Source organism: Aquila chrysaetos, chromosome 5 (genome assembly GCF_900496995.4).
Source record: "Aquila chrysaetos chrysaetos chromosome 5, bAquChr1.4, whole genome shotgun sequence".
NCBI classification, from domain to species: domain Eukaryota; kingdom Metazoa; phylum Chordata; class Aves; order Accipitriformes; family Accipitridae; genus Aquila; species Aquila chrysaetos.
In genome coordinates, this window is record NC_044008.1 from 29,783,183 (window position 1) to 29,799,522 (window position 16,340).

General features: G+C 41.2%; 1 protein-coding gene across 3 annotated transcripts; it reads left to right on the forward strand.

The window, feature by feature from the left end:
• The first annotated feature begins 4,167 nt into the window (after nt 1-4,167).
• Nucleotides 4,168-11,568, forward strand: GPR85 (G protein-coupled receptor 85). 3 transcript variants are annotated; one of them, XM_030015749.2, is made up of 2 exons: nt 4,168-5,954; nt 7,617-11,568. In XM_030015749.2, exon 2 carries the CDS (start codon nt 7,792-7,794, stop codon nt 8,902-8,904), a length of 1,113 nt encoding a protein of 370 aa, XP_029871609.1. In that variant the 5' UTR covers nt 4,168-5,954; nt 7,617-7,791; the 3' UTR covers nt 8,905-11,568. The 3 variants fall into 3 exon arrangements, with proteins under 3 accessions (XP_029871609.1, XP_029871611.1, XP_029871610.1); XM_030015751.1 differs by having other exon boundaries at nt 5,779-5,954; nt 7,642-11,568; XM_030015750.1 differs by lacking the exon at nt 4,168-5,954 and adding an exon at nt 6,424-6,501.
• Nucleotides 11,569-16,340: the final 4,772 nt, after the last annotated feature.

Here is a 16,340-nt window from a genome sequence, read left to right on the forward strand (position 1 = left end):
AAATTTTGAATATTAAGTTATTTATATATACAATTTATGAGGAATGCTATCCAAGATGGCAATATTAGAGAAATATTCTTAACCATTCAAAAATATTAACTCAACAAATGTATCTACTTGGAACTACTTCAGATACTATGAAGTTCCTTTTTTTTTTTTTCTTCCCTTCAGTGGAGCTCAATCATTGATCTGCACCACTGTGTATGTGACTGGCTCTATCTTTTTAAAGTTATGTGTTATCACTCCACTTTGGCTGTGAAAACAAGCAATTTGGTAATTCTTCAGTACAGGCCAACATACAGATGGCGCACAAACAACAAAGACTGCATATGAACCTTTCTTTGTCTCTCTTTCCTTCTCTTTTCTCTCTCTCTAAATCATATATATAAAAAGGCCATTTGTGAAGTCCAGCAGTTTAAAAATGTAGCTTATCTTTTTGCAGGCACAAGTAATTAGCAGTGCAATTTAACATTGGTAATTATTCATGGCCACAGTTAAGTTCATTTGCATTTCTAACTACCTGATATGCAAGTGAAGTCAAGCAATTACATGACCACACTACTTAAATTGTGTAATAACGGAACTTAACACTGCAACACTGATTTAACAGTATATATACAAAACCTAGATGCAAAAGACCGTCCAGTCTTTCAAATGTAGTCCTAATGGTAAACTAATTTAGTTTACCTAAACTGGTAAAACGTGTTTAGAAGCCTGAGGATACAGGTAAGTATCTAATGGGATTTTCAGAAGCATATTGGTGCCTTACTCCCATTAGAGTCACACGGAGCAGAGGTCTTCCTCCACAGGACAAAGCCTTTTTCATACGCCTAGCAGATAAGCTTGTGTGTATTTGCCCTTAAACCTTCATTTATCCCTGTGTAAACGTGCAACATAGATCAACATTTAAGAACAAAAACTAAGTTTCAAAGGGCAGTTATGAAACATTTTTTTTAAAAATACCTAATTAAATGCTTTTGAGAAATATTTATAAAACATTTGAGGTTCTGGCTAAAAATTAATACAAAAAAAATTGCAAATACTACCCATAGGAATTGTTATAGTCACATGAATGCAATTTTGTTATAGGTGAAAACAGGCATCACTGAGGCAGAGACCACTAGAGAGATTTTCAGTGTGGAGTGAAATTTATGTTCTGTGCTGAGAGCCAGGAGCCAGACACTACCAACAAATGTCTTCACTCTGCAAATACTTTACAAAGTACAGGAACCAAATATATTGCAGGTGAAATTCTCTATTGTGCAGGGGTCTTACACAGGTCTCTGTATTACATAAGTCCTACTTAAATACTATTTTAAAGTTGCACAAATCTACTGCACAGGCAAGAAATTTCCTTTGGAAGAATTCCTTGAACCCTTTGAAAAGGATGTACTTTGGTAGCATCTATCACAGTCTCTTAAGCAATACATAAATCTTGTGCTGGCCTCTGTACAGAGGTGGGTACACCTTGCAGAGAATCTCTCCTGATTTGTAGAAACGTTGTCGCAAAATCCTACTGTGCTTCAGAGTTTGCGTTATGCAGACTAGGTAGACATTGCATATATACAAATTTCAAGACAGCCAGTAAACATGTTAATTACTGAAATGATCAAGAGAATAGGGACATAAGTATTTTACATTTTAGCTGTTCACAACTTCTGGCCCTATGATGAAATCCTCATTCCACTGAAATTGTTGAGCATTGTTACTGACGTTGGTGAGGCCAATATCTCAACCCATCTTTTCAACTGATAGTTACTTGTCATCACTAGCCTGTCTTCTAGCCCAGTCTCTACCTCAGACTCCATTAGTGAGATTTCTCAGTGTCAGACTTTTCTCAAAACCCTCTCCCATTCTGAGGAAAAAGCTCAGAACAATGAGAATCACCTACCGAGCATCCTCACCTGGCTCACAACTGTGGTACAGGATTCCAGGGCACATATCCTCACAAGAAATTAGGTGCCAAGTACCCAAAAAGCTACTTACACCCCAACAAAGCTCCTCTGCAATAGCATTCAGCTGTCCCCCATGCCAGTGCCCAAGTTCCTGACACCTTGGCCATATGCACCCAAGCATCGCCACCGCCTCACGGGAATGAGCTGCCGAGATCTGCAGATGATGCCAAAGACCAAGAATATCAAAGTAGGATTCTCCAATACGGTGATCCTGATCTGGGAATGCACCTAGTGTGTCCAATTCACTGGACCCAGTCCACTGGTCATTCTTGAATGGTACCTAAATTGAAAAAAATTACGGTTGGAATACAGGATCCTCAGTCACCAACAACAAAGCCGTGTACTTCACCAGTTACTTTCTAGGCCACGATTATTTAATAAAACTCCAACAGGAGAAAATGAAACAGGTCTGTACTGTAACTGTCAATAATTTTGCAGTGGGGTTGCCCAAATCTGGAGATGGTTCATGTCTTCGGTCTAAATCAGAAAATCAGGGAAATAGTCTTGGCTGTCTCATTTTCTAGGGAAAGCTCTAATCAGTCTGCTGCTAAATCTAATGGCGGACATGAATGCTCTTGTGCTTACACTTCACTTACACTCTCTCCCTTTACTCTTCCTTCTTGTGGAAAAGCAGACTTAAATACTTAAGTAAAAAAAAGGCAGGGAAAGACATTTACTTTCCTGGGAGTAATCACTTCTTTCCTCTGAGATGCTTATATAGCACGCACGTCCTCTGGGTTCTTTGTACATCCTTTCTGTTGCCCCTAGTGTTGCCCCCCTTACATTGTGCAGTGGGCAATTTATTCAGGGTTCAGGATCCTTCCCTGTGGCAAAGCCCCAAGAAATTCTGCTTGGATACCCCTAATTTGCTCACCTTGCAACAAAGGCTGACTCACGCTTTTTTTTCTGAACCTTTCGTATTTCTAGCCTAGCTGTTCTGAAGAACTAGTTAGCACAGATCTCTCCACCTGTCCTTCCGTAGCTCTTCTCCTCCTCCCCTTCCAATCGCACATTCATTTCCTGGTTCATGCTTCCTGGAGCCATCTTTAACTGACATCGGCCTTCACCTCCCAGATTCCCAATCCCATGACTCCTGGATTTGCTTTCCCTCCCTGGGAGATGTGACCTGCTCCTGGTACAGCTTAACACAGCAGCTCCACCAGAGATCCACCACGCTCCACCAGAAATGTCTCCCTTTGTAGCAAGGGTTTCTCTTGCCTAACTCTACCCTTACCATAAAGAGAATAGACAGCAATCCATCTGACTTATTTTAGATTTGTGATTCAGAATGAGATGATGTGCTCCCTAAAACATCTTTTTCTCACTGTGGAAGATGATGGGAAACTAGCTCAGTTTTATGTCGCTTCAGTCTAGATGTCTACATTTTGTTGAACAAAATTAGAGCGCTGGTGCTCAGATTACACATATGATGACAAATGGATTTATGCTGAACCAGTGGTTGAACACTGAATGAATTCTGAAGTCCATGGATTACTTCTAAGCGGTCTGTGACAGGTCTGAAAGAAAAGCAAGTTCTTAAATGTTATATAGCAATATACTTCTGTAACACCTCTAAGAGAAAGCACAGACAGAAAACATTGAAATCTACTGCACTGGATGTTTTTTGATGATGGTGTCGTACTGTTTACTCTTAACAAAAGATCATACATCAGAGTGTAAGAATAGGCCCTGACCATGAACATCCTATGGCCATCCTGTACCACGCATTATAAATCTGCTTCCTAATCTGGCACTGCAAGTGTTTAATTTCCAAGGCATTCAGAGGATTCTTTGCTATATTAGACCATTAAAGTGGCTGCTCTTGCTGGCTTAGTAGCCACTTCTTTGTCCTTTGCATTTTAACATTAAGAATGACTTTAAAAGTCATTGTTTATGTCACTGTGGGTACACATATTTAACGACCGGAGAGGTGCACATATTTAAGCTGGAGAGGTCTGCTTAGTTTAGCTGATTGTGACATGAAAAGTGCAGCTTGAAGTAGTAACTTTAATAACCACCCAAAATGCCGATTTTTAAAAGTGAAACTAACCCCAAAGATGAGCACCAACACAAAGCCATCACAATTACATTCACAGAAAAAAAAAAGAAAAAATTGTGTTACACCTGAGGTCAGGGTGAGTTTTCTGCTCAAGAATAAATTTCATCTGATGCAAGTCACATGCTTGAAGTGGTGCGATTTGGGTTTTAAATAACTGTATTTTCTAGCGGCTGCAGCCCTTTGGGCTTGATCGGGCTGCTACTGAAGCTAATTTTGCGGTTTGGCCACCAATCCCAGTGGCTTTTAGAAAGAGCCAAAAAGAAGGACCCAAACTTTGACAACAGCCTTAAAATACGCCTGTAGCCTACTAACGGTCTCAAAAGATGTGACACACATTACGAATCAACCCCATAAATCCATCCCCCCCGCAGGATTTATTCTGACTGGAGCGGAAGCTCCCAGCGAAGAAGTTCCTCAGAACCCAATCCCCCGACCCAAACCAAGCCGCCCCTCAACCGCCCTGCCGTCAAAACGAACTACTTTTGGGCCAAGCCTTTCTTTCACGTCCCCGCTCCTCCCGGGCAAACTTCCAGAAGAACTGAAGAGGCGGGAGGGAGGCGGCTCTTTCAAGCTTTATCCAAACCCCTCCCGTTGCCTCCTGGTTTTACCGCGGTGGCACCCAGCCGGGGCCGGGGCCAGCGGGCGCGGAGGCCGGCGACAGGCCCCCCGCGGCGACCCAGGCCACAGGCCGCCTCACGGCGCCGCCGCCTCGGCCCACCGGCCCCTATGACATCATCGGGAGGGCGCGGGATCGATCCCCCCCCCCCCGCCGCCGAAGGGCTCGGGCGCCGCGCTCCCTCCGCCGCTGCCGCCCGACGCGCTGAGGGGCAACGCCGGCCCCGCTACGGACGGAACAGGCTTACATTAAAATTCGTCACTGTCGCCGTGCAGCGCGCTGACAGTTCTGCGCCGGCTTTGGGCTGAGCGTTGAGGAGCCGCTTTACTGGCTTGCGACGGGGGGGGGGGGAGGCAGCGGAGCCCGGGGGGAAGGTGCGCTGCCCTAACGAACGGCCCCGCGGCAAAGACGCCCTCCGCGAACCACGGTGCTTTTTTTTTTTTTTTAAGGAGCCCTCCCTGGCTCAGGGGTTAGGAAGAAGGACTTCACCGGGTGGGAATCGGGAGGAAAGGAAACGAGCCGCCGCGAGCGGGAGGATCCCAGCGGCGGCAGCTGAAGAAACCGCCCGCCCGGTCCCTCTCCTGACAGGCTGCGACGTGCACCGCGGCGGCCGCTTCCTAGCCCCCATTTTAAGCGAAAGGGGCGGGAGGGGGAGTTCAAAGGCATAAACAAGGAGCGCAGGACCTAATTCCTCCCCCTGCCTTTCCTCAAGCTAGCTTGCCCAGGCTCGCCAATAAATCCAGCCCGGCTATGCATCGCAATGGGAACGCGCTGCCGCGGAGGCTGCCTTCCCCTCACTGAGGAGGCGGCTGCTGCCGCCGCCGCCGGCGCCGCTGGTGCCGAAGCTGCCTTCCCCTCACCGAGGAGGCTGCTGCTGCTGCTGCCGCTGAGGCTGCCTGCCCGCCACTGAGGAGACCGCTGCTGCCGCGGAGGTTGCCTTGCCCTCACTGAGGCGGCAGCAGCTGCCTTGCCGCCGCGGAGGCTGCCTTGCCCTCATTGAGGCGGCCGGCGCTGCTGCGTTACTGGGAGAGATTGTGCCGCTGCGACAGGGGAGGACGGGGCTCGGCGCGCAGGGAGGAGGCGCAGTGAGCATGCGCTGCCCGAGCCACTGACTGGATTCTCAGTCGAGGTACCGAGGGGGGGAGGAAAAAAAAAGGGGGGGGAAGAAAAAAATAAAGAAAAAAGAAAGGATTGAGAGAAAGAAGAATGAAAGACGGCAGAGGAAAATAAAAAAAAGGTTCTAAAAGAGACCGCCAGGATACAGCAGCCCTCGGTCGGCGGGAAGGAGCAGCTCTGGCATGTGGGGATTCTCCGGCACCAACAGGTAGGAGGAGAGGGGCTGGGGGAGTCTGGGGGTGCCGAGGGCTGCCGCAGCCGCAGGTGCGTGTGGGGAGGGCTCCCCCCCTCAGGGAGTGGGTCTGGGGGGGTGATTTCTAAAGAAGCGGCATGATGGAAGTGTTCACGGACAATGCCTCTTCCGCTCTCCCGAGCTCCCCGCCGCGGGAGGCTCTCGCATGGCTCCTCCGGCAGATGCGGCTGCCAGGCAGCGGCACCCGGGCTCCCTTGCAGCGCGGCGCAGTCCAGCCCTGCATGGCCGTGCGTGGGGGGAAGCGGGTGTCTTCGTGAGTGTGCGTGTGTGTGTGAGCGTGTCAGTGCGAGTGTGTGCGTGTGCGTGTGTGTGTGTGTGTGCGGAGGTAGGGCCGGCCGCGCGGCGGGGACAGCTCCACAGAGGAGGGGAAGCGGCGGGGCTGGCGGGGGGGGGGGGGGGGGGGGGGGGGGGGGGGGGGGAGCCTGATTTCATGGTTTTAAAACGATGCCATGATCTGATCAGCCTCTGTTTACACAGCAGCAATCAGGCTCTTTTGTGGACGGTAAGAATGGAAGGATTTTGCTGGGATTCAGTGGGAATATCCTTTGTACACCCGAGGTGGCATAGGAAACACTTCGTGTGAATAACGAAGGAGCCTGATCATGCCTGCTGTGGCTCCTGTCCCTGGCTCTGGAGGGAGGAAAAAAAAAAAAAACCAAAAAACAACAAAACCCCCCAGCAGCAGCAGACAGTTCTTTAATTTATTTTATTTTATTGCACGAAATGTGTTCCGGTACGATTCACTGGGAGGATTAGTGGGAATCGTGGAGCCCTAATTAGCTAAAAAAAATCAATTTATTATATGTTTATTTAAGCATAACGAAAGCCAGCCCTCCCAAAAGGATGGGCATTATATCTTGGGTGTGTTGCCTATTTTTGCTCAGTATTTACACTGACCGTTGCTTTTTATGAATTATGTTGAGGCTTTAAAGATTTGCATTAAAGCTGGGGGGGGGGGGGGGGGGGAGGAGACCCTAAAGCATAGTGCTGTTGACTGTCTGGCATACATACCTGTTTATTTGAAAGCCTAAATGATAAAATTATGGTTTATAGGAGGAAGGGAGGGGGATAATGAATACTGTTTCTCTTACAATGTGCATGAACTAACACGGTGTGATTAATGTGCTTTGGTGACTTGGGTTAAAAAACATAAATTCTGCGGGGTTTCTTTGGGTGTGATCCGTATCAACACAGCAGCTGCCTTTAAAACATTGACAAATACTGTAGCCATAAAATAAATGTAGGTAATGTCAAAATATCAGCAGTCTTTGGGGATTTTTTTAAAAGATGTCAGTGATTAACTCTTGGGCTTGCAAACTGGGAATCTTTTGATTCATAAAATCTCTGAGGCTTTAACTGTAAAATTATGTATGCTACCAAATATAAGGGGCACCGGTCAGTTCTGAAACTGTAACAAGCCAAATCTGTGAAATGCCAATAATCAATCATGCTAAACAGTAAGTATAAAAAAAAAAAAAAGCCTCATGATTTTTAAAAACAAACAATAGTACTCAAATTTACAACTTCATTTGGTTCTCCATAAATTAACATCTTTGTTAGCACTTTCTGACATCATTTCTTGTTAACTTAAGAACTGATAGCTCGATTTTTTTTCAGATATTTTGATGGCATGACAAATCAGAAAGAAGAGGATGTACTGTATGACTAGACACAAGATCAGTTCTGTTTGTGGATTACATTTTCAGTAAGATGTATGGATCTATTTTTTCCTTGTTCTTATATATAGATCATGAGACTTGACTGAGGCAATATACATATCATCCATCCATCTATGGCGAACTACAGCCATGCAGCTGACAACATTTTACAAAATCTCTCTCCTTTAACAGCCTTTCTGAAACTGACTTCACTGGGTTTCATAATAGGAGTCAGTGTGGTGGGTAACCTTCTGATCTCCATTTTGCTAGTCAAAGATAAGACCTTGCATAGAGCTCCTTACTACTTCCTGTTGGATCTTTGCTGCTCAGATATCCTCAGATCTGCAATTTGTTTCCCATTTGTTTTCACCTCTGTAAAAAATGGCTCTACTTGGACGTATGGGACTCTTACTTGCAAAGTGATTGCCTTTTTGGGGGTTTTGTCCTGCTTTCACACTGCTTTCATGTTATTCTGCATAAGCGTCACCAGATACTTAGCTATTGCCCACCACCGTTTTTATACGAAAAGGCTGACCTTCTGGACTTGTTTGGCCGTTATCTGTATGGTGTGGACCCTCTCTGTAGCCATGGCTTTTCCCCCAGTTTTAGATGTGGGCACCTACTCGTTCATTAGGGAGGAAGACCAATGCACTTTCCAGCATCGTTCCTTCAGGGCTAATGATTCCTTGGGATTTATGCTTCTTCTTGCCCTTATCCTCCTAGCCACACAGCTTGTCTACCTCAAGCTGATATTTTTTGTTCACGATCGCAGGAAAATGAAGCCAGTCCAGTTTGTTGCAGCAGTGAGCCAGAACTGGACTTTTCATGGTCCTGGAGCGAGTGGTCAAGCAGCTGCTAATTGGCTGGCTGGATTTGGAAGGGGTCCCACACCTCCAACCTTGTTGGGAATCAGGCAAAACGCGAACACCACAGGCAGGAGAAGGCTACTGGTTTTAGATGAGTTCAAAATGGAGAAGAGAATCAGCAGAATGTTCTACATCATGACATTCCTCTTTCTGACCTTGTGGGGTCCCTATTTGGTAGCCTGTTACTGGAGAGTTTTTGCAAGAGGGCCTGTAGTACCAGGGGGATTTCTAACGGCCGCTGTCTGGATGAGTTTTGCCCAAGCTGGAATCAATCCTTTTGTCTGCATTTTCTCCAACAGGGAGCTGAGGCGCTGTTTCAGCACAACCCTTCTTTACTGCAGAAAATCCAGGTTACCAAGGGAACCTTACTGTGTTATATGAGGGAGCATCTGTAAATCTTTAGCCTTGTGAAACACTACCATTCTCTGCTAAGCAATTGTGGCCTGTAGCCATGTCTTGACGAGAAAATCAAGAATGGGATGTCAGCAGTTGTAAGGATTTGGGCAACATTCTGCAGTCTTTGCAATAGCTCACCTCTAATCCTATTTTAAACCTAAACATGTTCCTGCTGACCACTGCTGAAGGTTTGTAATTAAGAACAAAGGACTGAACTACTGCCCTGAATTCCTTTATGTGGTTGAAATCTAGATTATGAAAGTAGCAGGTGCTAAGTATCAGTGCTAAATGCTGTGTATATCACTACATAAAATAAGACCATCAAAAAGATTAGCATTGGACATCTTAATAAATTAAGTTGATATGAGGTTAATGTGTTGACAAAACTAATTTTAGACATCTGAAGACCTTTAAAACATTTCATACAATTATTGTTTTGCAAAGACTGAAAACTGGGGACTCAAGTACTGTAACTGATTAAAGATGTGCCATGCATTATTGGATTATCACACTTACAAATCTGTTTGCCTTGTGAGTAAGTTTTGGGGAGCATTCCAAAGCAGTATTTTTGTTCAGATTTAGACTTTACTTTTTTTTTCCAAATATATTACTCTTTCTAAATACCATTTTCCTTAACAGTGAAATTACTAACATTTAACTGTATTCTGTGGTTTTTGCTGATTTGGTATAAAGTTTAATAGACTCTTATTTATATTTTTTAAAAAGCTAGATATCAGTCTGTTAGGCAACGTTAATGATAATATCCAGTCATAATTGAACAGTTATAATTATACAGAATAAACACATGTTGCCTTAAAGGGTTATCTAGTATCTTCCATTTTGTTTAGCATTGAAGCAAATAAGCAAGGAAAATTGAATCAATAACTCTGGTCAGTCATTTGGGAGTGCATGAAAGATCACTTAGTCCTCTTTTTTTCTTTTTACTCCAATGGTTCCCAAAATCAGTATGCACATCACTGGGATGATATGATTTTTTTCTAGGTGTGCCGCCCTTTCTAGTTTGTTCTGAGAAACACAGGCAGTTGATGTATGTTTATATTTTAAGACAGCTGTCATGGGGAGACCGCAGCCTTAGTATGATATCTTGCACAATTTGTGAAGCATTTATTCTACTGAAGGCACAGTCTTGTTTATATTTTCTGCACATTTTGGTGTATTGGTTGTTTTAAATTATTTAAGTTTTAACTTGTGAAAGCATATAATATGATTTCTTAGTATTTTAGAAATACATTAGAGTCTGTGAGTCTTTCCTTCTTTAAGATACAGATGTGTGGATTTCAATATAAAGTTGCATTTGCCAAAATTTACCTGTGTAGCTTGTTAATTTTCTTGGAATAAAATTTTACATTTTTCCAGTTATACAATTAACCTTTTTTATTTTGTCTAGTGAGCTAGCATGAAGTACTGAGAATGTAGCCATTATGAATTATTATCCTTTGCAGTCACTGTATTCCCAAACTGTAAATGCATGAATGATGGGGACCACAGGATTGATAAATGATATTATCTACAGTAGCACTATTGTGTAGTTTATCATAATTACCCATCTATCTGTTCTAATATGTCAGTTATATTTAAAGTTACAACACAGTATTTGACATTAACTTCACAGTTTAATTTTGGAAAATGTGTATATTTGAAGCACAACATCATGAGTTGGTCAATCATAAAGAACACGTATTTTTCTTAATTTTTGGAGAGACAAGACTAGAGGTCTTAATTCAGTATTGGTATATCTTCTCCTTTGTTGTAGTTTTATGACCAGCAAGTTAATATATACATACACAAGCAGCAGTCAATAATGGAAATGCTTAAATTTGTATGATAACATTATACAACATATGCAACAATTCAGAGAGTTGTGTCTATATGTGATCAGACAACTTGATCAAAGATTTGGTGAGCAATCTGCTTGACCTCACTTACACTCTTATACTGAGGTTGATTGGTTGAGAGGCATGGCTTTATATACTGTGTTGAAACAGAAAAATTGCTAAAATAATGAGTCCTCATCAGTACAAGAATGTTTCAGAACGTAATTTGAAATGGGACCAATAAACTTCTACCAAAAGGACTTTTTTATTACACTGAAAAAGGCTTGGAAATTAAGGTAGTTAAGCAATTGTCAAAGATAGCAAGAGTGAATAAAAACTGACTCGTATGTTGAGAAAAATTCTGAAAGTTATCCCACTTAAGTTTATTAAAAGGTTGATTGGCAATAACTTCAGTCTAATTTCTATAAAATAGTAACCTTTACAAGGAACATTGATATTACATATTGTAATAAAGAAGTACATATAAATAAAGTTGTAAATAGTGTTATAGTTGTAGAAGTAGTCGGTTCTGAAGATTAGCCAGAAAATTTTCAACTGTGAAATTTCAAAAGCTGCAAATCTGGGGCCTGACCTAACTCCTAATAAAGTCAGTTGGTGTTTTCCCATTAACTTCATTTGGAGCAGAAGCAGGCCCTAACATTTCTATAGTACTATGCTTCTGAAATACTAAGAAGGCTGTATTTACTATGCAGTGGGAAAAGAAAAAAAAAATTAAAATTATTTCCCTGGAAGTTTTGCAAGCAGTTACTGATGTAAATTAAAATAATAAACAGTAAACAAGTCTGAAAGCAAATATTTTGCTAAATGTTTTTCTTTTGATATGAATATAATTCCTTTGGCTAGCCGAAAAATATGCAACTGTTTTACTACCTGACAGAGGAGAGGTACTTTTTTTTAAGTGAATTTTTATAATTGTTCCACTAAGAACTCTTGTGAAAGAAGTATTTCCTTTTATTTTCTCCAGTGTTAAAAGAACAAGGGGATGTTCAGTGATATTAAAAGGCAACACATGAAGTAACGTTTTATGTAAAGTTATTACTCAGTGGAACTCACTGGCACAGGATGTCAAGTAGTTTATAGAGACGTATACATGAATTAAAGCAGTGCTTGCAGTTTTTGTCATCAGTATCATTTTGATCTTCGTCAGCATATCAAACCTAATGTATCAGAGTATAAATTTAAAGGAGGAAGAAGGTTTATTCCAATTCAGTACACTGTTGTGTCACAGTATGAAAAGCCTTTTGCTCTTCATTTTAGTACAGGAGTTAAGCTGTTGCCAAAGCTAGAATATAGAGCTGGTAGGTTACTCTTTTCTTTCAGAATAGCAAAGAATATCACACTATTTTATATCTGCATTGATCTTTAATGCTCATGGGTAATGTGAAGTTAGTAGTTTTAATTTCCCTGGTGGCAGAAAAAAAGAGTAAGAACAGATTCCCTGGAGAAAAGGCTGTCTGTCTCTGTTCCTTTCCTGCCCTCTGTTTCCCCACTGGCCCTTTGGCAGCCTCTCCATCAATCTTTCTTCAAGATTAAATGTTTCATATACTGAGTCTTATATTTCTTCTGCTCCTTAAGAAGTGTCTCAGCCACCCCTCCTCCCCAGTAGATAAGCTCCTGCAGCAGCTTCCCAAGGTTTGTCAGTGACTGGGTTCCCTTCCTGAAGACAGAGGGAGACCGCCAGTTCCTTCCAGCTGCCTTTGTAGTTCATGGAGTCGTCATTCCATGATGCGTGGCTAGCGCACTGGGTATCTCTGTCTTTTGGCTTTGGTCATGAAGTAGATGCTATGTAGGTTATGCAGAGAAAAATGAGAATGGGGAGGTGGCAGCAGGAAACAACTTCCTCTCTCCCAGTTCCTTTATAAAGAAACCACTGTTATTGTTGCATTGCCCAAGAACATATGATTTTTTTTTAAAGCATATTCGGTGCTAATAACCCTGTAAATGAATAAAATGTACAGTTAGCCAATTAATGCAAGGTTTTTGGTACAGCTACAAAATCTTGTTATAAAATGGCTTTCCGTCAGTCTCTAGGCCTTGGGGCCAGAGGAGTCCACTGTATCTATCTCCTTTTAAGCGCATTGAGTTTGTTCACTTGTATTGTCTTTGCTTTGCCTTTCAAGCATCTGAACATTTTACTTATATTAATAGGAGTCCAGAATTGCAGCAAGCTGTTATTACTCATGGGTTTAAAAAATAATATAAAAGGGAACTCTCATGATTTTTGAGGTGAGTTAGAGAGGTATTTTGACAAACAATTGTTTTTTAGCAAATGCCGAATAGAACTGTGGGTTGCTGGGCTCTTTCATAGTTACACAGTCAGCTCTCAATTCTTGAAAATAGAAATGGAGTAGACTAACCCGTGTAAAGCTAAAACATAGGTAATACAAAGCATATGCACGTTAGATAAGAACTTCCTGTGTTCATTACATTTATCGAGGAATGTAGTTAAGCTGAAGTAAAAAGTGAGATCAGAAATTCAAAGAAAAATGGTGGGTGTTTTTCCTTTTTTTCTGCTTTGTTTTAGCATAGCACTGCTAATCTGCAACCTGGGTTACACACCCACAGACAACTGAGAGTTGACTGTACAATTCTGCATACCACATAGACAACTTCCTTCTAGTTTATATTCATTGAGAGCTGTATAAGTCCACACTACTAATCTGATTGCCTTTTCAGAGAAAAGAGAAGGCTCAATTTGAGATACTGTTTTCAAAACTAAAATTCAATATATGTTCTCTGCTTTTGTTTACTGAAGTGATTTTGGTGTGAAGAAGTCAGTGATCTACATCAGTAATGATCATAAGCATTCTTTGGCCATGACCATTAACAACAGGACAAGATGACATTTTGCAGTGCGTATGCCAGCAACAAATCAAAGAGTTTGATATTATATACCATGACTTTCCTTGAGTGGCCTGAAAATAGCTTATGGTTTGTATTTAGAAAAAAAAGATGAAGCTGTCCATTTAAATGGATAAAGTCTTTAACTAGCCAGCGTGGAAAAAGAAGGGTGAATTTTAAAGATTGCTCATTATACACAGTGAAGAGTTTTTGTGGTGTATTTGGTTCAGCTGAACTGTGTAATTACCTAAGTATATGATGATCAAAGGAGTGACACAGTAAATAAGTTAGATTTTTTAATAGTCTAAAAAGGAAATAAGTAACATCAGTCTTCAGCACTTTGAAATAAAATAATTGCAGTCATCCATATGTTTCATAAAATTCAGATAACAAAACAGTTATTGACATTTTCAGTACTCAGTGATTTTATGTACTTGATGCATTTAAAGAGCAATGTCTTTAAACAGTGAGTTGGCTGATGCAGCCCAGTGAGAGACTTATTTTTCGAATCACAGTTTTTGTACTATGCTTTGTATTTAATAAGCGCAAGAAATATAAAAACAGAATTCATCTGATATAATCTTCAACAAACTCTGCGTTAGCTACAGCAAAACTTCTCCAAATATTAGGCAAGTTACTGTCTCCAGAGATTATTCAAAATTACCACTGTGCTAATTCATGAAAAGTCTACTGCACCTTTGTTAAAGAGCCATCTAGTTAGAGAGGTGTATTTTTTTTCATCCTTTCATTGGTTGGCTAAGACAAGTTCTGCTCTAATGTGGAGTTAAAATCCCAAGTATGAAATAATTCATTTGAATTTCAGTTATGCCACCTATATGTGACATCGTTGTAGTCATATTTTAAATAAACCCACAAAGTTTATGGTTGAAGAATGTAAATAATCAACTTATGATGCAAAAACCCCCCAAACCAATAACATGCTTTCTGTTAATTCTTTCTCTTATTTCCATGGAATGTTAAAGTTTCAATTTTAGGAATGCAAAGGCAAACTCTGAAAAACAAGTATGTTGGAGAGGAGAGAAAGAATAGCCAGAAATACATCTGGTAAGGTAATCTTTGCAATGAAGAAGGTTGTCATATATGCATTGCATTTTCTGCATCTATCAGCTTGCCTACTTTTTGCCAGTGTGTATATGCGGTATAGATAAATTTCTCATGCCACCATTAATTACAGCATTTCCTGAGCCCTTTTATTGTCATTCTATAACCATCAAGCTCAGGCATGCTAACATCCTTATGCAAATTGAAGAAATTGCTAAAAATAAAAAGTTTTACACTAAATAATCTTGGCGGATCAGGTCTTTGAGATGGTTTAAGAGGGTGGCACAGATATTTGATGACTACTCTAGGCAGCAGATTGGAGGATACAACTGTTTTCACCCTTGTTTATGAGCCAGTTAAAATCCTACTGTTGTCCCATAGTGAAACCACCTCCCATGGAACTGGCCCACTACAGGCCTGTGACCCACTTCATGTTGAGTTTAAGGAGGACTTTGGTTGTGCATACTCTGGGTACTATATGGGTGAAATTCAGCAATTGAGCAGAGATAAGAAATACCTAGACAACATTCGTAGGCTACAGACAGGTGATACGTGCTTGTCTTCTCAAAACAGAAGAAGTAACAGAAGAAGCAGAGGCCCAGAGGTAAATGTTTTTGTGAGCTGGTTGGTATTTCATGCCCTGTTGGCCCCTCAGAAGTGACTGAGAATGTCTGTTTTCTTCTTGATTTCGTTTTTTTTTTAAAATGCATGCCATCTCAGCTACTCCATTCTATCCCACCCATTACCAGTTGAGCCTTTGATTTTATGCTTAATCAAGTTTGTATATTCTTTAAAATACATGTTTAATAGTAAAACATATTTGTAGCTTTGCACTGATTATGGAGATATATATCAGTGTATGTGCTTACTCATTTCCATAAACATTTCCTGTGTTACAGACACACAAATCCTATTTTTGAAGTCAAGGCACTCTACAATTACGTGTTTCCTGAATTCTCTGTGAAGGCCCTTAAGCTTTGGAAATTTCTCCTATTTGATCCAAAACACTAAATGCAGATTATTATGGCACACCGCAGGGTACACTTGATTTCTCTGACTGCAGGACTGTTTGGACATCATGAAGACTGGAAATGTATATTTAGCTCCTGTATAATAATTTGTGGTAATGACTGGGCAATAGAATCAATAGTGGTGGGACTGCTAGAATAGGATATTGCAGTAGCTGCAACTTTAAATTACATCGTGAGACATCTAGCACAAAGGAGAAATGCTCCTTTTGTAAGATGATTATGTAAATGGAAAGTAAACACACACACAAATGAGTACAGTTCTATAGGACTTTGATTAACATATTCAGTCATAGCTATAGCAAGATGGGCATAAAGCAAAAAAGAAAAGGAGAAAGTAGCGTACCATTTGATACATAATCCTTGTAATTTTGGCTAGATTCCTGCAATCCCCACTCAAGGAAAATTTTCCCTCTTTTGTGGAAACTTGTCTCAATAAAGACTATAAGATCTTGATAATTTATGTAAGTGTTTATGTTTTTTACTTGACTAGTTCTCAGTGAGAGCATGGCATAGCAGGAATTTGAATGTAATCTCTGTCATAGTCTGTGTGCGAAAGCAATCTTTTGATTGGTTTCAAGAAGGAGTGTATATGCATGTATATATAGAGAGAGAGACTTTTCTCAGACTCTCC